Genomic DNA, 22,498 nt, shown 5'->3' with positions numbered 1-22,498 from the left:
AGCTGCTTGTTTTTATTTTATTTTATTTTAATTTTTAAATATATATTTTTATCGAATATATTATTATTATTATTATTATTTTAATAAAACTTATTATCGTTGCTATCCAAAAGTGTCCAATCCGCAAACCCGGCCCAATATTATTATTATTATTATATGTTGAAGGCCTTTTGGGCATCAGTGTCAAGGCCTCTTTTCTTTCTCTATTTTCGATATAGTTAGTAATAATTTAATTTATTCCGTCGATATTTTTTATTTTATTATTTTATTCTTTTAATAAAATTAATTTTTAATTAAATACAAAAATCATTTTATTTTTAATTTTTATATTATTTTTATTTTAATGTTATAAGTAAAATAAACATTATATTATTTTATTAAATTGTATATTTATAAAATATTAATTTACTTTAATTTAAGTGCAAAATTTAAGTGAAAAATTTATTGATGGACGAAAAGAGTATTTTTAATAAAAATTTACAATCTCTGACCACTAGTGTAATTTGTTTTATATAGATTTAAGGGTGTATTTAATTCAAATTTTTAAAAGTTTTTTAAAATGCGGAAGTATTCAACAAGTTTTTTAAAAGTTTTTAATTTTTGGGTGTATTCAATCAAACTTTTTAAAGTGTAGGGTGTGTTTGGAATTAATTCTCATTCTCTCCTCAATCCCCTTTAAACGCCTGCTTAAAATATTGACATATTCAACAATTCAGACTTTTAGAGATTTTGATGTATTTTTAAAATTTGAATTATTATTATTATTATTATTGTTCTTGTTGTTTTTTGTTTTTGTATGGGTGATAAATAATATGATAATATTTATTAATATTATTATAACTTTCAATACAAATAATAATTTCAAATTAAAATATATTAGTGAATTATTATCAATTTTTTTGAAAATATACATTTTTATATTATAAATATAATATTTAAAATTATTATTATCATAATATATATATATATATTATTGTCGTCTTTTCTTTTCAAATTTCTATAAGATATATTAACATGGTATCACAATCTATTTTTCTCCTAAATTAAATATAATATACCAACTCGCATTTCTCCGGGTTGGAATGTATCCGGAGGTCTTCAATTTTGAAATTTTTATTTATGATTTTATGGCATCTACGAAAATTTAAAAATTACATTATTATTGATCATCAAAATAAAAGACTATATATCCACTATGAAACAAACTCGATAGACTCGTATCAAAACAATCTAACCTATGGATAAAACCAAATTTTAATCTAAAACTACCAAATCTAAAATAAATCAAATCAAACTAATGTAAATCTAAAATATCTCAAAATTCTTCCTCAAACTCAAGTAGTGTTGTAGAAACTAACTTGAGTTTGCTTGAATGGATCCGAGTCGGAGCAGCCTGAGGCTTGCAGACGGATACACAAACAGATATGTAGACAGAACTCTAATCGGGAGTCGGAGTTGAACTAAGACAAGACTCTGAATGGAATCAAAGTACAGATAGCACACAGAACACATCACAGACATCGAAAAGATCATAAAAAAGATTGCAGACAATAATCAAATCACTGAACAGATCACAGATATCGGATAGATCACAAAAGATAGATAGCACATAAAATAGATCGCAGGCATCAAATAGATCACAGAACAGATCGCAGATAGCAAACAGATGATAGAACAAATTGCAGGAATCGGATAGATCACATAGCATATCGAAGGAATCAAATGGATCACAAAATAAATGTCAGAAAATAGAGAGATCACAGAACAGATTGCAACCATCGGATATATTACAGAACATATCTCAAACATCGGACTGGTCACATAACAAATTGCATAAAACAGACAAATCACAAAACATATCGCAGCAACAGACATATCAGATAACAGACAAATTGCAGATAACAGACAGATCTACGCAGACGACAGAAAAATCACTGATAAGCAGACCGCTCACAGCTACGCAGACAAGTAGATCACTGATAAGCAGACTGCTCATAGTTATGCAGACAAACGGATCACTGATAAGCAAACAACTCACAACTACGCTGAAAACGGATATATCGCAAACACCAGACGGATCGCACACAAGCAGTAGACAAATGGCAAATAGATGACAGATCACAGACAGATTTCAGAGATAGATTTGCAAAGGCATAATCTCAAAATCACAAGACCTTTGGGTACAATCTAGGTTAATGTACCCGGAGAAACGAGGGTTGGTAGACTATGTTTAGTCTAGGAGAAAAATAGGCTCTTGTGATCTATCCGATTTCTGCGATCTATTCGATGTTTGCGATATGTTCTGTATGCTATCTGTCTTTTGTGATCTGTCCGATATCTGTGATTTGTTTTATGATTTGTCTGTTGTCTGCAATCTGTTCTATGATCTATTCGATGAAAGGACTCTGAATCAAAGTCAAACGCAGACAACAAACAGATCGCAAAAATCGGACATATCACAGAACAAATTTATTCAAGCAAGTTTTAGAGTTTCCGCATTTTTTTTTTTTTTTTTTTTTCAGAAAACCTCACAGTAGACAGATCGCAGACAAATCACAAACAACAAACAGATCATAGACCTCCGGATAGATCACAAATATCGGATAGATCACAATAGCAGATAGATCGCAGATAACAGACATATCGCATAACACAAAATTACAGACGAATCTCAAAATTAGGAGACCTCCGAGTACATTCCAGTTTCGTATTCTCCGGCTATGGTGAGAGTTTTTCTGACTCTAATTCAGTTGAAGACAATGCTTTTAATTCTGACATGATGGATGATTGTAGTTGCATCATCTTCGATATCTCTGAGCAAATTCAAGTTGGTTTATGTTATATCACTTGAGTTTGTGGGGGGATGTTGAGAGATTTTAAATTTAAATTTAGTTTAATATATGTTTAGATTAGTTTAGCTTAATTTATTTTAGATTTGTTAGGTTTAGATTTATATTTGATCATATCCATTAGATTAGATTCTACAAAGACCAATTTATAATCACAACACATGACAAAAATGTTTGTTTTGTTTGTTGAGTTGCGTTTAATTGATTTCGTTTATCTTTTTATTTATCATGCCAATTAAGGCTACTGAAAGTATTCCTATGTTAGATGTGACAAATTATTATTCTCAATTAACTTTAATTTTGTTTATAGTGTAACTTGCAAGAATACGAATGAACCTTTTAGATAGGAACTAAAGAAGAAGAAGAAATAATTAATAGATCAAAGCATGACAAAATGTTGAAAATTATTTGTATCAATTGCATAGTTGGTATTATTAATTAAAAATTTGAAAATGATTATTTTAATTAATATTTCAAATTGGATATTGTCGGTTGAGTTGTTGGTAGGTATAGTTGGTTTCGAACATTGGTCAGAGCTCCTCTTGATACGTGGTTATTATGTATCCTACACCAAGGGTCTGAGCAAAAGCATTACGCCACTGCCACCACCATCTTCGATAGAAAGAAAGAGAAATACACTATTATCAATTGGAACGGTCTGTCGAATCTAGCTACATGCAAGTCTCTAGATCTTTTTGTTGGATGTGTCAAACTTCCTTGGAAGATCTAGTCATTGCTGTTGTAAGCTACTTAAAGACGCAACTGTCTGCAACTGGGTCTAATCATGGTCATCCTCGTTGGTTGAAATCTATCTTTAGGGAAAATAATGAATCGAAAGATCTATGCATAAAAAGATGAAAATAAATTTAAGTTCGGCTATGGTAAAAAAAAAAAAAAAAATTGCATTGGGTTTAATTATATATGATCAAAATGGGTGGAAGGGTTTAGGGTTTAGAGTAATGTTGGATATTTTGGCCTTTTGTGGTTCAACCAGATTTGTCCATCATTTTAGATTCGATCCATTTTATAGCCCAACCCATCGGTCCAATCTAATACTAATTTTCTATTATATATAAATTTATCTCTCTATCCATTCCCTACACCATGGCAAATCTTGAGTATGTGTCTCTTTTGTGTGAGTACGATTCTCCTATTTAGTTGGTGTTTTAGGTATTTTAGTGGAAAAACGTCTCAGGCAACTTACAAAAGTTATACAAAAATTGAGCTTCTTTAGGGGATAACAATAATAGATAGAGAAAATATTTTTCTTCACTCCAACTATTCAAAATTACCGATTACTAAAACAGTAGCAGATAAAAACAACTAACATTCAAAAATTCAATATCTCACATTGTAAAATATCCAATATTGAAGAGTCTCTCATATTACATTGAGAGGAGAGTGACTTATATTCACCTACATATGTTGTATGGCAAAAATGACCGGGGAAAAAGGCGACTTGAACAACGATAAACAAATGTAGAACATCAAAATGACATTTGATGACAGATTTGAAGGACATGGTTATTGATGGAGATAATAACAAATGTATACAATAATAAACTTTGGTGACCAACTAAGGCGACGGTGAGACAATGGTTATGACAGATGTGAGAAAGGTCTTCATTTATTTTCCGTAATGTTGAGGGCATTCCAGTAACTTCACATACGAAGAGGCAAGACTAGGTACAAATATGATCTCTAGTGGATAAGAAAAGGAATGCGCGAGAAAAAATGTGTTGCCACTGCTTTGTTTATTTTCTGCGTAGTCTCTTCAAGACGACAATCTACAATGATCTAACAGTCATATTATCTTCATATTTTACATACATTGTTAACTTATTTTCCCACAAGCTGAATGGTGGAGATTGCAATTGCAAAACCAAAAAGTGTGGTATAGCAACGAATGAAACATCTTTGTTCTTCCTGGATTTGTTTAGACCACTTTTAATTTTGATAACGAATAATAAGATCTAAATGTTGGATAAACTGAACTTTGGGTATGTTATTTGTGACATCTTCGAGAAAAAGTTGAATGGTGGAGATTGCGATCGGACATTTGGATAATCGGATTTTGTGGTTCAAATAGAAGGGTGTTGTTGTGAGGTTTTCCTTTTCCATTCATATCTTGTCAAGATTTATTTTATATCTTTTGATTCATAATTTGTGTTGATTGTCTGTTGAATGATTACTAACCTTTTTTTATTATTATTATAGTGGAGATTTGGTGGACTTTGGTCCCGTGGTTTTTACTCCTCACATCAAAGAGGTTTTCTATGTAAAAATTGCTTATATCCTTGTGATTGGATGCATTATGTTATTTGTTGTGATGTCAGACTATAATATTGTAGTTATTTCCCACTAAATTCACATAAGAAGAGATAATTCGTATTTAGGTAACACTTTATGTGTATTTACCTCGTCAAGGTGAAATTAGAGTAAGATTTTTTGCTTTATAGTTTGTGGTGAATATGGTAATGAATACAAGTAGAATGGTGAATCTTAACATTTTAAACTATTATGTATGAAAGAGAAAGGTAAAGGATTTTCTATATATGAAAGATTTCTATTGACCGGTAACTTCACATATGGACAGTCAACCCTAGGTGCAAATATGATTTAGTGGATAAGAAAAAGTGCATGTGAGAAAAAGTGTGTTGTTGCTGCTTTGTTTATTCTATGCATAGTCTTATCAAAATGAAATCTACGAAGATACAACCGTTGGATTGTCATAAAAGTTTTACATGTGTTTTGTGACTCGTGTTTCTACAATCTAAACGGTGGAGATTGGAATAAGAAAACCACGATATATGGTAAAGCGACAAACAAAATATCTTTGTTCTTACTATTTGTTCGGGCCAATTTTGGTTTTGATAACGAATCAGAAGATCTGAATGTTGGATTGGGTTGAAATATGTGTATATTATTTTGGATGCCTTTGAAAAAAATTTGAACAGTGAAGATCATGATCGGACCTTCGGATCATCAAATTTTGTTGTTCGAATGTAAGGGTGTTGTTGTGAGGTTTTTCTTTTATACTCATATATTGTTGACAAGATTGATTCTATATCTTGTGATACGTAAATTAAGTTGAGTTTATGTTGAACAATTTGTACCTTTTTTTTTTTTTTATTATAGTCGAGATTTGAGGGGCTTTGATCCTATGGTTGTTCCATAGAAGAAGTTTTCCATGTAAAAATTGTTATGTCCTTGTTATAAAAATATAAAATTTATTATAGAGAACTATTGAAATATTATAAAAATATTTTTTTCCCCCTAATTTGTATTGTTATGTATATATATTGAATTCTTTTGTTAATATCTTTAAAAATTATGTTTTCTCAAAATTGCATATGAACGCACAACAAGACTGTTTATTTTAAAATTTTCTTTCTTTTTTTATAATAAAATTAGTTGTGGTTTTGCTTCTCAACGACATTTCAGAGAATTCTATTTAGATGGATATTTTGTAATTTTTTAAGCTATTTATTTTATTCCACCTATTTATTTTAATTAACTATATATGTAATCCAATTCTTCTGGGCATCAATCATTCTAAATCGCTATTAAGGGAAATATAAAGAATTAGCCAAAATAGATTTTTAAAAGTAAATACATCAAAAGCAAAATAATTATAAAGTCTTTTTATTATACGAATTGCATAAATTTAAGAAAAATAAGATCATATTGTCGGAAGGTTACAAAGCATGCCATAATCCACAAGTTTCTCTACTTTTCAGGCAACCTAAATTCGTCGAGTCCAGATTTTTCGATGGATCGCTGAGTGAACTTCATTTTATAATCCCTAACGGTGAACTCTTTGTATCGCGGTCGATTATTAGACAAGGGAGCGTAGACTTTTCCCGACCTACTCTCACCACTGAAGAATGATGCAACCGATATTCTTGGTCCAATTTTGTTGGCAAGTACTCTATGATTTGCGCTAATGAACTCGTCGTTTGAAATCATTTGCAACATGTCGCCAATGTTGACAATCAAGCTTCCAAGAACGGGTTGAACGTTTATGTATCTTTTGTTGTGGAGGACTTGGAGGCCGCCGAGTTGATCTTGTAGGAGAATTGTTAAGAACGAGGCATCAGTATGTGAGCTTGCCCCTAATGTGAGTTCGGGTTGAGGACAAGGCGGATAGTAGTGGCAAAGGAAAACACGCCCTTGGGTGCATCCTAGAGCTCCTAGGTGGCCTCGTTCGAGACCTAGAGCTTCGGACAAGAGCTCGAATAAAGTATCTGCTAATTTTTGTATACGATCGATATAATCGATTATTGAATATCTGAAATTTATAAGTAATTTAATGTAAGAATATATATATATAAATGATTTGACAATATGATAATGTAAGAATATATATATATATATATATTAAAAAAAAATGACTTGGCATGAAGTAGAAAATGAAAGTTATGCATAAAGTAATGGGTATCAAATGAATAAAAATAAAGTAGCTAAGATGCAAAGATAAAAGAATGGATAGAAATTAGCAGATAATTTATAGAGTTGTTTATCTGTGTTTTCATTATTTGTTTAATTTTTAAATGTTGATGATTTTTGTTTATTTGTGTTTTCATTATTTGTTTAATTTTTAAATGTTGATGATTTTTAGATAAAAAAATCTATAAATATTTAAAAATATCCTTATATTTTGATTATTATTACGATAACATCGTCAATATAACTTAATTATATTACAAAATATCCTTAAAGTAAAATTATATATTCAATTAATTCTCTATTATACTATTCTCCATTGATATTTTGAATATAATGTTTTTTAGTATAATTTTAAAAATGAAAAATAGTTACTCCCTCCGGTTCATTTCAAATTGGTCATTTGAAATTTTGCGGTAAATTAAAAAATAATAGTATTTTATTGATTAGTAGAAGTGTTTAAGAAATTTTGACATTTTTACCCTAACTTATGTATAAATAAGTGTATGGGTAATGATTGTAATTTAATAAGTTAACGGTATTTTAGTTTTAGTATATGATTATTTTTTCTAAAATACGAAAGAGATACTTTGAAGTAGGATTGACGAAAATGGTAAAAAAATACTTTAAAATGAAATAGAGGGAGTATTTGATTTGGTATTTTTTTTAAAAAAAAAAATAATCAAAATTTTGTGAGAAATCTATAAATGTATCATTTTAATTTTTTTTAAAAAATAATAAAAAATTAATTATTTAATTTGATATTATTTATACAGATATATCTAATAAAATTAACTTTCTAGATTTTATCATAAAAAAAAATATTGAAATGTTTTTTTAATATCTATAATAGAGTATATATTTTTTATAACGTGAGAATCTTATATTAGTAAAACAAAATGAGTAACTAAAGTAAGTTACACTAGACGAATAGGTATTACAAACAAGATTTAGAGATGTCATTAATTTGAACATATAACATAAAAGTTACAAGTTTATCTTGCATCATTATTTTATTTAGACCACAAAATAGTATGTTTTACGCAAAGGAAGTTGGAAAAGAAAAACTGTGACAACAAAATTATATATGGGTGTAAGCATTAAATTTGATCCGAAAAATCGAACCCGTTCGACCTGATCGTTTAGGTGTTTCGAATTTTTAAAATTTCAGATCATTTCGAACTCGAAATGAAAAAAAAAAAAAAAAAAGTTAGATCAGATCAAGTTTTAGGTTGACTTGATAACCCGAAAATAAAATCCAACTAAACTTTAAAATTTCAAATTGTAATATATGATAATAAAATAATATAAAAAAGTCAAAATTATAAAAAAATAAATAATAGGGTGTGTTTGTTTGGGGGCTTTGAATTTTGAGTTGGGATTTGAATAGTAAAAATTTTGAATTTGAATAGTTGTATAATGTGATATAAATAGGTGTTGATGTGATGTTTTGAATGTAAAATAGATTTTTAGTATAATATAAAAAATAAAAAATAGGTGTTTGATTTGATGTTTTTAGGGAGAAAAAATAAGATGAATAGTGAAAATAAAATCCAATCCCCCCAAACAAACACACCCTTAAGTATCATAATATAAAATCAAGTTTTCTAATTTGTTTCGCAAGGATTTTTTTTTTTTTTTAAGTTTTCAAGTATATTTTGTGTCAGTTTTTAAAATTTTTGGTATATTTTATATCAGATTTTTCGAGTTCGTTCGGATTATCAAGTGATTTAAAATAAAATCAAATTGACCTAAGCCTAACCTAAAAAATTTAGTATTGTAGCGTTGTTTAAGATTTCAGATTGAAAATCGGATTCAAGCTCAGGTCCGATTAGGATGGTTGAAAATCGGGTTCGAATTCGGTGCGAATTCAAATTACCATTTTTTTTTATTATACTCACAGTTTAACCAACCACAAACACGACTCTAAAACACATATGAACACCCTAATAATACATGTCACCTGCAAACTTCGGGCAAGAGCTGAGGCTGGATCTGATCGGACATGGTCAACGATACGGTCAACGTGTCCCTCCAATTGGCGGCTCGCGATCGATACAGATCTACGTTGCTCGAATACTTCACTTGCTGCATCATATCCCGCGAGTGAAGCGCCGTCTTCTTCTCCGTCTCCTGCTCGTGGAACTCCCGGGCTCCGCCCAGCATAAGCTCCAGGACCTCCGCCGGAATTCCGTGGTTCACCACCTGGAAAAATCCCCACTCCCTCGACGCCTCTCCCACGTCGCTCACGATTTTCCGGCGCCGATCGGATTCGATTCCGGCCAGGTCGATCACCGGGACCTCCGCATCGCCGCCCTGGATCGGGTCGCCGGCGCGATCTTCCGGCGGCCTGATGAAGATTCTCGGGACGGTTCGGATGCCGGAATCTACTAGGCCTTTGACGCCAGCCTTAGATTCCTCGAAGGCCTGGAGCTCGGCTAGTCGGCCGGAGTCAACGGCGCCGGCGGGGGTCGGCAAACACTCTCTTAGACTGGAGAAATTCATTTTGGTTAGAGAGAAACTTAAGAAGGGCTGATATCTTTTTCTCTTTTAAATTGTTGAGTCGTTTTATTAGGATAATAATTAATTACCACAAGAAGAATCCAAATAAAATTAAAATAATATTAAATCGAATCCAAATTAAAATTAACATACTATATAATTTTTAAAAACAATGTGTAATTATATATGTTTAGGTTATATTGTAAAAATAAATTAAAGTTGTGGTATAATTTATAAATACAAAAAGTTATATAAAATAATATAAAAGAGAACTATATAGGTAATATATATATATTTTTTTGACTAAAAATTTAGTAAAATATGTACTGTAGCTACTGTAAAAATAAACTAATGGGTTGGAGATGGTCTCAGTGAGATGCAATTTTAGATTATTTCACAAAACCAATTGGCGACGACATTGAAGGACGATTCAGCCAATGATTTCAATGACCTTCCGAATCGATGACTAGCAACGAACTGACGGATCATTTTCTCCAGGCAACCTGCTCTTCTGGCGGACATCCTCCTGACAGATAGCAAGGTGTAAAATGGTCTAAGGTAATCACGCCGCAAGATATGAGCCCCTGAGCCTCGACACCCACTAAAATCAACCATAAAAAAGAGCTTCTAAACCTCGATGGAAAATTCAATCGGAACCTCCTGATACTTCACCGAGAAACCTCTCATTTTTCTCTCCCTCACTCTCAAGGTTTCACTCTCTTGAAAAATAACTGTGATATTCCAGCCTGCAAGTCTGACGTTTCTATCATCACTTACGCGCACCTAGGAGACTTTCCAGGGTTATCCATACTCAAATTACTTTAGAACACTTAACTTTAGAGTTCTTTCAATATAACTTTTCAAAAAAAAAATGTACACATTGTTGACATGAGTAGTGTATTCAATCTATTTAACCACTTATTTAACATCGAAGGGATTAAATCCTCTCAACTCATATCACTATTCAATTCCGGAGTATTACAATAACTCACATTTCTAAAATCATTTATCTAGGGTGTGTTTGTTTGGGGATTTGGATTTTGAGTTGGGATTTGAATAGTTGTACGATGTGATATAAATATGTGTTGATATGATGTTTTAAATATAAAATTAATTTTTAGAATAATATAAAAAATAAAAAATAGGTATTTGATTTGATATTTTTGAAGGAGAAATATAAGATAAACAGTGGATTTAAAATCCAATCCCTCAAACAATATATACACGGTTTCACAAAAGAACTAACTTAACAAATTCAACTAATGGATTAAAGGTCAGGGCTTGGATTTGGTAATATAGATTTGACTATGGGTTATAAGGGATTGAGCCGAATTATTTTCGAAAAAATGGTTGAGTTAGGCTTACAACCAAAATTTTCAATAATTTATTTATTTATTATTTAAATTTAAAAAGAATACACTTCTTGGTCCTAGTTATATGTATATTTTTCAAAAACATTTTTTAGGTCTCATCTAAATATATATATATATGATCATATGTTAATATAAAAACTTATTTAATTTTTTTTACATAGATTATATTTTATAGTACTTCATCAAATATATGCTCATTTGGATTGAATATAAATTTTAGCTAATATAATATTATATTAATTGATTGTGATATAAAATAAGAATATTTTAAAGAATATATAAATAAATAATAAAGTGAAAAAAAAATTAGATAAATTGTGTGAAATAATTGTAGTATATTATAAATAAGTATAATATTAAAAAATAAAAAGTTAAAGAAAGTATTTATGAGTTTTCTTTTTGTATATTATAAAAAGTACATTTTTTATGTTAGACAAACAAAAAAGAAAAAATATATATATATATGATGAACAAATAAAATATTAGATATTAGTATTTTCTTTGTACATTGGTACAAGCTATAGAATTGTTAAAATCTTCCTACACATTTTTATTTACAAATAAAGTATTATTATTTTTTAATTTATTAAAAATAAAATAAAATTAAGGACTACATATGAGTGGCGGAAGAAGTTTTTCTATTTATATTCATTGCTTTCTTTAAAAAAATGATACTATTATTTATCAATTATATTAGATATTTATTTTCTTTTACAAATTTATCTTTTTGTGTGTCTATTAAATAAATTTGAGGAGTCCTTTCATTACACTTACTAAAAATATATCGGTTAAATTAAAATTAACGATGTTATTTGGTAGCTAAAATACCGTATTAATAATTTATAATAGACATTACATAATATAACGATAGACATAGTACAATTTATTATTTTATATAGAGAAACTTTGTTTATCCACACCATGATAAAAATTACTGTGGTGACAATACACCATATTATAACGGACAATACATAAAAGAGTCGACAGTTGGAGATCAAGAAAAAATAAAAAATAAATTCATGTCACCTTTAAAGTTTTTTTGTCCAATTTGACATGATATCTCTATTAAATTTTATGTCTATGTGAGATGTCGATACTTGTTTTGATATTTAGAGCGAGTTTCTTTACTATTTATACTTTTAGATATTTCTATTGTAAGGTCCGAACAACTATTAAAATATTATAAAAATAATATTTTATTTATTTTTATTGTTACGTGTATATACTGTATTCTTTTGTTAATATTTTTGTAAAATTATGTATCTTTAAAATTATATTTGAAAGTATAAAAAAATTGTCAAATTTTAATATTTTATTTTTAATAAAATCAAGCGTGTTCTCCGTACCAACACCGTTTCAGAGCCAATTTTATTTAACTAGATATTTTTTTTACATTTTTGGGACTTTTCATTTTATTTTGCTTTTTCATTTAGTTAACTAAACATATAGTTCAATTCTTCCGGGCATCAATAATTCTACATCGCTATTAAGTTAGGTAGAAACAATTAGCCAAAACATATTCTTAAATTAAATACATCAAAAGAACAACATTTATAAAATCTTTTTATTAAATGCATTGCGTAAATTTGCAAGAAAAATAAAATCATATTGTCGGAATCTTACAAAGCATGCCATAATCCACACAAGTTTCTCTACTCTTCAGGCAATCTAAATTCATCGAGTCCAGATTTTTCAATGGGTCGCTGAGTGAACTTTATTATATAATCTCTCACGGTGAACTCTTTGTATCGCGGTTGCTTATTGGGTAAGGGAGCATATATTTTTCCCGACCTACTCTCACCACTGAAGAATGATGCAACCGATATTCTTGGCCCAATTTTGTTAGCAATTACTCTATGATCTGCGCTAATGAACTCGTCGTTTGAAATTATTTGCAACATGTCGCCAATGTTGACAACCAAGCTTCCAGACACGGGTTGAACATTTATGTATTTTTTGTCGTGGAGGACTTGGAGACCGCCAAGTTGATCTTGTAAGAGAATTGTTAAAAACGAGGGATCGGTATGTGAGCTTGTCCCTAATGTGAATTCGGGTTCAGGACAGGGCGGGTAGTAGTGGCAAAGGACAACGCGCCCTTGATTGCATCCTAGAGCTCCTAGGTGGCCTCGTTCGAGACCTAGAGCTTCGGACAAGAGTTCGAATAAAATATCTGCTAATTTTTTTACATGATCGATATAATCGAGGGTTGAATCTCTGAAAATTATAAATAATATATTGTAAGAATATTTAAATAATTGACTTGGCATATGAAATATAGAAAGAAAATTTATGGATAAAGTGATGGGTAATACATAATCAAATGAATAAAGATAAAATAGCTAATATGTAAAGATAAAAGAATAAAATAGCTATTATGTAAAGATTAAAAAAATTAAATAAAAATTGGGAGATACTTTATAGGTAACAGTTGTTCATTTGTGTCTTTATTATTTGTTTTAATTTTAAATGTTGATGATTTTTAGGTAAAAATAATTATTAAATACAAATGATGTATGTTATATTTCCTAGGTCTATATATAGTTTATGTATCTACTTGACCATTTTTAGTTGTTTAAAAAAAAACATTATCTTTTTTTTCAAAATAAATATATCTATTTTATCTTTATAATATGTCCAAGATCAATATATTTAAAAATGTCCTTTAACTACTATTCAAAATATCCCTAAAGTAAACTAATATATATTCATTTTTCTATTATATACTATATACATATAAATAGATACATTGACACAGATAAATTAAAATCAAAATTAAAAAAATTAAGTAGTTTCTTAAATTTTTGTTAAATAATAAAAATGTAATTATTTATTTATACAAATATATATTTAATAAATATTTTTCGTAAGATTTTATCTCAAATAAATATTGAAACAATTTATCAGTATATTTATAATGGAGCATAATACTCTTTTTTATTATTTATTTGTAAGTTCACGAAATTAATTTAGTACAATTTTTAATTAAAATATATTAATTTTTTTTTATAAAATATTATATCAAACTATTTAAATAAAAATTCAAATCAATATATTATTTCAAATCAATTACAAACTTTAACCAATCAATCTAGGCATATTTTTTTTTTTTGGATGAATTTGAAAAAAATTATTTAAATTTGATATTAAGATAATATTCCCTCCGTCCCAATTAAATTGTCCTACTTAGGTTTAAATATTATGTAATTAATAAATAATTAAAAATATATTAGTAAAAATAATTATTATTTAATAAAAATAATTATAAAATAAGATTAAAATAACTAAAGAATTTAATTAAAATAAAAAAATTATAAATTATAAAAGTTAAAATGTAATTAAAATGTACAATTATATTTTTTTTTAAAAAAAATAAACAAATTATGTGAAATAAACGATATGAGATAAATTAAATGAAATTGAAGAAATATTTAATAAAATATTTTTAAAAAATACATAATATAGTAAAATAAAAAAATAAAAAAAAATTAGGAAACAATCACGGTATGTTACCTGCAAACTTGGGGCAAGAGATGGGGCTGGATCTGATCGGACATGGTCAACGATACGGTCAACGTGTCCCTCCAATTGGCGGCTCGCGATCGATACAGATCTATGTTGCTCGAATACTTCACTTGCTGCATCATATCCCGTGAGTGAAGCGCCGTCTTCTTCTCCGTCTCCTGCTCGTGGAACTCCCGGACTCCGCCCAGCATAAGCTCCAGGACCTCCGCCGGAATTCCGTGGTTCACCACCTGGAAGAATCCCCACTCCCTCGACGCCTCTCCCACGTCGCTCACGATTTTCCGGCGCCGATCGGATTCGATTCCGGTCAGGTCGATCACCGGGACCTCCCAATCGCCGCCCTGGATGGGGTCGCCGGCGCGATCTTCCGGCGGCCTGATGAAGATTCTCGGGACGGTTTGGATGCCGGAATCGACTAGGCCTTTGACGCCGGCCTTGGATTTCTCGAAGGCCTGGAGCTCGGCTAGTCGGCCGGAGTCAACGGCGGCGGCGGCGGGGGTCGGCAAGAACTCTTTTAGACTGGATAAATTCATTTTGGTTACGGAGAAATTAAGAAGAGGGGGCGTGTTTCGTTTCTTTTTTAGACTGTGGAGAGTCGTTTATTTGGTTTTGATTTTTATTTTTATTTAAAAATATTACACTCCACGGTCCCACCTATATTTATTTATTATTTTAATTATTTTTATGTCTCATCCAAATATATAAGGTATGTTTTTTGTTTTTGTGGTTTTTTTTTTTTTTTTTTTTTTTTATGAATTTAGAAAAAAAATGGTTTAAATTTGATATTAAAATAAGTATATAATGTGGTGTTTTATGAGAAAAAAATAAGAGTTTTTTTTCAAAAAAATGCTAAATCCAAGTAGTAAAAATTTATGATTTATAGCCGAAAGAAACAAATTCATATCTCGGTAGGAGAATTTTGGGAGTTATAAAAATTTGAAAATATAAAAAATTAGTATTTAATATTATATTTTATAAAAAAAAATATATTTGATGAATATTTTTAAAAAATAAATAATGCTAAAATATATGTATAAATAAAGTCATAAAGATTATATATATATTTTTTATGACGTGGAAATCTGCAGCAAATAAAATGTGCACTAGGTAAAGCCATAAAGATTATACTTAAATCCATTACAAACATGGTACTTCTTCTTTTCATTATTCATTATTAAATATATGTTTTTTTGAGTTACAAAGATTTTACTAAATATAATATTATAGTAGTTGATTATTGTTGGGAGTCTTGGTTGTTCAAAATTTAATCCAATGGTCCTTCAATAATATATTACTTGGTCCAACCCTTAGCCCGACCCATCAATCGGCTCAATCATTATCCAAAACTAATTACCTAGCCCATTTCTCTTTAACAAAAACACTAGTGTGTTAGGGGTGTTTAGTACAAAAAATAAAATTGGAAGAGAAATGATAGTCGAGGATATAATTAATTCTATTGTTCGGTAAAATACAAAATTTGATTGAGAAATGTAAAAAAAAAATATAACTATTTGAATGGATTATATTGAGCAATAATAAACGATTAACTGGCGAGAAAAAAATTAACGAGTGAGAAGTCATAAATAAGTATTTTTATTTAAATAATAAATTAGATACGAATGTTTTGTAAGATCAAAATTTAGTGTAATTTTTTTAAAAATAGTAAAAAAAATAAATATTTAAGTAATAAATTAAATATAATGTTTTACAAAATTGAAATAATATAATTTTAAAAATATAAAAATTAAATAATACAAAAAATATAAAAGAATAAAATAAATATACTGCATTAATATACAATTCTTTGTAAAGAAATAAAATACAGAGAATGAGAAATAATTTATTTCTTAACTCTCAATTTTCTAGCTCAACCAAACAAGAAAAATGAAATTATTTCTATTTCTTTGACTTCATTTCTAGTATCAAATACTCTTAAAATATTGTCCATAACCGTGTATATCTAATTAGATATAGAGTGAGATTGGGTTTTTGGCGGGAGAGTTAGTTTGACCATATAGAAACCGTGAGAGAGGATTTGGGGAAAAAGAGATAAGCCGATTAGAGAGAGGGTTGAGACCAGTCTTCCGGTGAGTGTATAAACCTTTTCGATGGTCAATTCTGATGGGTGCTGAAGTTTAGAGTAAAGTGTCGACCTCCATCTTGAGACGTGGTTACCTCGGGTCATTTTCACACTATGGACTGAGCCGATAAGAAATGTTCCTTAACCTCCGGTGGAAGATCGATGGAAGGAAGAAGTCGATCGGAAGTTTTTATTGTTGTCATAATGAGGAGTCCCGGAGAAGACATTCTGTCCATCGCCAGTGTGACATTGTCCGATCCGATCTGTTCAACTGGGAGATGATGGCCGGAGCCGTCACCGCCGCACATCGCTGCTGTGCTTTGATAGACACATTTCATAATCTATTTGTATATATTTTTGGCTTTAAATATTTGTTTCGACAATAAATTCTACTTAAAATGCTATATTTTGTATTAAGTGCATAATATTGTAAAAGTAGACAATATTGTCAAAAGAAGGAAAAGATTGAAATTTAATCATTGGGACAAAAAGTCAAATTATGGCAGTAATTGGAAAAAGTTATGAGATATGGATGAAGATTACAAAATAAAAAGATTATAATTTTTTGGGATATAAAAGGAGAAGTGGCGCCACTTTTGAGGACAACAAGAGAAAACAAGAAAATACAGTACATAACAGTTCCCGAGAAAGATCGCAAGACGCAGGAGGCAAGGACGAGAAGGATTAAAGAAGACTTTGATTTTTTCCCCTACCGATCGATCATTTTTAGACTATATCTACTTTCTTTATTGTTTTTGTTTTCTTCCCTATGATTAGCGGGTAAATGTATATTTCCTAGTTTAGGAGTGAAAAACAATTTGGTAAGAATTTGTGAGATTAGACTTGTTTTGATTTACGATATTTCTTTAATTTCTAAGTATTTATGTGATTTCTAATTTCTTTGATATATAATCTTTATTGTAGTTATGTATTTTGGCTGGATATTTCAATTGAGTTAAAGATTGACTGCTAAACTAAATTAAGCGTCCGTAATTGTGTTAGAATTTGGTTCGAGTAGCAACAAGGGGAAGACACCACTAAGAAATCACATAATCAATTTTAAACAATTCACATAGGTAATTGTTAAATTGAATTAGGCTATTCTAGTTCGCAAAACAGTTAGGCTAGTAAATTTTTTTGTGGCGTCACTAAGGTTCTAGTCTAATTAGAGAACCAGTTAATGGGCGTACCTAGTCTGTCGAGAAATTAAGGAAGAGTTGGTTATTATGCGTGTGTCGGTAACTATAACTAATTTACTTAAAAACCAATGAAATTAAATATTTATCGATGATCAAGTTCAAAATTCAAATTGTCAATTTCATTCATAGGCTAGGAGTTTGTCTTTATTGAAGTTCAATCATAAAATTTTCCGTAAATTTTTGCTTTGCTAGTTTCATTCTCGTTTAGTTTAGTTTAATTTCACTTTCTTCAAAACCCCCTCCCCCCTTTATTATTGAATAATTGAAGATAAATACCTTTTGAGTTCCTTGAGGAGACGACTCTACTCCAACTATATTACTTTATTTTTATAGTGGAAGTAGATATATTTTATTTAATTTTGCAGAGCGTTGCTGGGTTTGAGTTCTTTCTACGTGTAGGAGTCCCAACAATTCAAGTTAGTCCAAAAGAGTTAAGAGTCCACTCTTGCCAATTGTTGCCCTAACCGTCATAGTTGAGAGATGTGTCAATTGGGTGCAAGGGTTTGAGAGAGACAATTGTTATCCACACACGCGAGAGAATCAACAAGCAGAAAGAATTTCTTCAACTCGGTTCCGATCAACGGTCCCCGTCATCTTCGGATGTTCCTTTTTTGGTATCGTTGATTTCTCACTATTTGTTTGGATTCGGTTTTTAATCTTATTGGTTGGTAATTGGAACGAGTTGTTTGTAGTTGAGAGATCTCTTGTGGTTGGGGTTCGATTCTTATAATTGGGTGTGGAGTTTGATAGCCATTTTGGTTGTGGTTATCTTTGATTGTACGAACCTTTTGATATAGTAGATTTTGCCTTGGATCGGGTGATAGGCCTCGTGGTTTTTATCCTTCACTTTGAAGGAGTTTTCCACGTTAAAAGTTTTGGTGTCTCGTATTGTTATTTCCGTTGTTTATTGGTGGTTATCATTCATTTTCTTTTGGTAGAAAAAATAATTGATTGAAGGCAAAGGATTTGGTGCAACAGTTTGAACACACTGCTTAGGCGTGACCACGCTTAAGGAGTACATCGAATCTGATTTTGGCTTACATTTTTGGCCTTCTTCCGGTATTCTCCCAACAAGCGTGACAAACACAGTCACGCTTGGAGGAGCAAAGCCGTCGATCGTCTTCATCGGATCTGGAGTTTCCCAATTATCAGAGAGAAAGTCGAACAAGGAAATAATTGATTTGGAGTCTTGTTTGCTTGATTTCATTTATCAATTTGGTGGCCTGTTTGTTTGTGTTTTCTTTTTTGATTTCCAGAAATCTTTTTTGCCTTTTGTTAATTGTGTTCATTTTAATTTTGTTCGGTATAATAATTTGGGTTTATTCAATTCTTTTGCTAATTCATTCGGATATTTTTATATTTGCATGCGGTGTATTATTCGAATAAAATCCATCGATCCGGGAACAATTAAAGAGTGTGTAATAATTGTGACGTACTTATAAATAAATATAACATTGAGTGAACAATTAAAAATTTGTAAATTTTTTTTTATTATAAATACAAATATGTCTTATATGGACAAAATAAAAAGAAAACCAAGTATATATTTGGTAGACGGACGAAGACGGCAGTTAGCCTGCCGATTTCCGTTGGATTGCATTTTAATCTTATAGTTAAAATTAAATAGAAAGTATTGTAATATTATTACAGGAATAACCAATAGAAATATTAATTATCTCTACCACTAACCACTATTTTATATTTTGTATTATATTATATATTGTATATAATATATAAGTAAGTACATATATATATATATGTATATACGTGTATGTGCAGCCGTGTGTATGTGTGTTGTATAATATATAGATGTATGTATGTAGTATGTATGTATGCTAGTGTATATATTATATTATATAATATATATGTATGTGTGTACGCTATGAGGATTTATGTGATGGTGGAAATATTAATGAGGAAGAGAGAGGGAGAGTAAAAGATAGAAATTGATAGAGTAAAAAATGAAGGTGGTCTTTATTTCATCAATTCAACCCATATTTCTATTACAAGATTGAGTGAGTAAGAGGATATGCATGACCCACGTGGCATCCACGATATTGTGCACAAAGCACTACGTGTACAATAGAAAGGTATATATATAATTTTTTTTCTTTCTTTTCTTCAAGCCGCTTTTCAACTTTCTCAAATTCATGGCATATAAATTATTTATTTTTTCACCTATTCAAGATTTTTTAGTAGCAATTATATCCATAAGCTTGGTGTTATATTTATCTAATTTGAATTTTACCACATAATTTTTACATGCGACACTGATTATTTTAATAAGAAATTTTGCAATCGTCCATGACAAATATAGTATTGAAGTGAGTTTCTGGAAAGTTTTCCGATGGCGAACAGAAGACTGATGATGTCGTCGTGGTTGTCGTCGTCTTCCTCTTGGGCCAGTACTTTCTGGTTATTAACATAACTATAGAAAGAACATTGTTATTGCATAATAAGAGCATGAAATATATACATAAAAATACTATTTCTTTCGTCCCACATAAAATATTCATTTTTTTTCATTTCCGTCAATTCCACATAATTTGTCATTTCATTTTTTGGAAAAATGATTATACATTTTAATCACATTTAGATTTCAAAATTTAGAATTTTCTTAATCTTAATTAAATTATTTGGTCATCTTAATCTTGATCTATAATTATTTTTATTATACAATAATTATTTTTATTAATATTTTTTTAATTACTTACTAATTATATTTTTTTCTATATTCTCGTGTCTACAATAACATAGACATATTTTATGGGACGGCGGGAGTATCTTTTTATTTGCATATGCTCTTCTTATGTTGGTATCTATAAGAACAATGTAATTGCATAACTAGATTATAAAATATACATTCAAAAAGTACAACTTATTATATCCATAGACTCTTCTCGCGCTCTAACTCACACCAAAAGAAAATTAATTATTATGTTGATTTTATATAAGAGCATTGTAATTACATAATTAGAACACAAACATATACTAAGAAAGTATATATTATTATTTGCATAGGCTTTTTTTGTACTTTAGATAATCAAAGTCTGTGCTCTTGGCCAAAAAAAAAAACTTAATTATGTTGTTTTTTTTTTTTTTTTTCAATAAGAGCAATGTGATTGTATAGTTATAATATGAAATATATTTTTAAAAAGCACCTCGTTATTTTTGTATGGAGTCTTATTGTGCTCTTTTCGTATTAGGGTTTGTATTTTCGCTACAATCGAATTAATTATATTGATTTTTTATAAGAACACTGTGATTGAATGATAAGAGTATTAAATATACACTTAGAAAGCACAATATTATTGTTTCTATATAACAACATTGTACTCTTTTACATCGGGTATTTGCTACTGTTTAATTAACATTTTAAGGTGTATAATAAAATTATAAAATTTGCATTATTCATTATTGCTCATGTGAAATGATAATATTAAAATCTAACGGCTAATATTTAATCAGCATGATTATAACAAAGACGACGGAAGACATATTAGATATTATTAATTATACATAGAATAATATTAATAAATTTGTTAAAGTCTTAGTAGATATTATTATTATTATTAACAAATAAATTGTTATTATCTTTCTAATTTTCTATATAAAAAAATAAAATATATTAGTAAAAATTAAGGTGTACATACGAGTAGTTCTATTTACATTCATTATTTTAAAGAAAATGATATTATCTCCGTCCGACTCTAAAATTTTTATTTATTTTTTGTATATTGATATTTGAATATTAATTATTATATCAAAATATAGTACAAATTAAGAAAAAATTACAAAAATACTTCTAATAGTGTCTTATATCAAATTAAGAGTCTCATTCGTCAGCTTCTAAGGGTTCCATTTACTTTTTGCGTATTAATTTTTGAATATTAGTAGTACAAATTAAGAAAAAGATAAAAATACTTCTATTAGTGTCTTATAATACTATTATAATAACATTTGTGAAAAAAATTATATAAATATAAGGATATTTTTAATGTTAAGTATAATGACATAAAAAGTAAATGATACTCTTAGAGTCGGACGGATGGATGGAGTACAATTCTTTATCTTAAATATTACTTCAGTTGTATCATTTTTTTTTTTTTTTTTTTTTCAAGATATATTATACTGTAATGTCAAAAAAGAATCAAAGAAGACACGAAGGTTTCAAATTGAACTGACAAATTGATTCTTACAATTTTTTTCTTCACACAAACAAAAAAAGCCAAACTACCTGTTCATATAAAAAATTGGATATAAACAGTTCAATTTATATTGAAACTAAAATATAATAATAATAATAATAATAATAATAATAATAATAATAATAATAATAAAATCTGACAGTAATTTTGCGAGGAATCTAAAAGCTATTTCTGTCACTAGTCATGAACGACTTTATAACAAAACATTTTTTCAATAAAAATAAATAAACACGTGAAAAATCTGGTCTATCGTAAAATATTAATGCAAAGGATGACATGTAAGGTCTAAAAATCCTCAATAAATATGGAAGATTTTATC

At 29.2% G+C, this 22,498-nt stretch overlaps 2 protein-coding genes across 2 annotated transcripts; both read right to left on the bottom strand.

The window, feature by feature from the left end:
- Nucleotides 1–6,478: 6,478 nt before the first annotated feature.
- LOC127250318 (1-aminocyclopropane-1-carboxylate oxidase homolog 1-like) lies at nucleotides 6,479–9,831 on the bottom strand. Its single transcript, XM_051273526.1, has 2 exons — nucleotides 9,259–9,831; nucleotides 6,479–7,140 (listed from the first exon to the last, which is right to left on the bottom strand). The coding sequence occupies exons 1-2, from the start codon at nucleotides 9,798–9,800 to the stop codon at nucleotides 6,579–6,581; spliced, it is 1,104 nt and encodes a 367-aa protein (XP_051129483.1). The 5' UTR covers nucleotides 9,801–9,831; the 3' UTR covers nucleotides 6,479–6,578.
- Nucleotides 9,832–12,706: 2,875 nt separating this feature from the next.
- On the bottom strand, nucleotides 12,707–15,279 carry LOC127250309 (1-aminocyclopropane-1-carboxylate oxidase homolog 1-like). Its single transcript, XM_051273515.1, has 2 exons — nucleotides 14,681–15,279; nucleotides 12,707–13,384 (listed from the first exon to the last, which is right to left on the bottom strand). The coding sequence occupies exons 1-2, from the start codon at nucleotides 15,223–15,225 to the stop codon at nucleotides 12,823–12,825; spliced, it is 1,107 nt and encodes a 368-aa protein (XP_051129472.1). The 5' UTR covers nucleotides 15,226–15,279; the 3' UTR covers nucleotides 12,707–12,822.
- Nucleotides 15,280–22,498: the final 7,219 nt, after the last annotated feature.

The sequence above is a fragment of the Andrographis paniculata genome, unplaced genomic scaffold, assembly GCF_009805555.1.
Source record: "Andrographis paniculata isolate CXL003 unplaced genomic scaffold, ASM980555v1 Contig11END, whole genome shotgun sequence".
In the NCBI taxonomy this organism is placed as follows: Eukaryota; Viridiplantae; Streptophyta; class Magnoliopsida; order Lamiales; family Acanthaceae; genus Andrographis; species Andrographis paniculata.
Note: the sequence above shows the minus strand (reverse complement) of the source record. Positions and strands in the feature narration are given on the sequence as shown.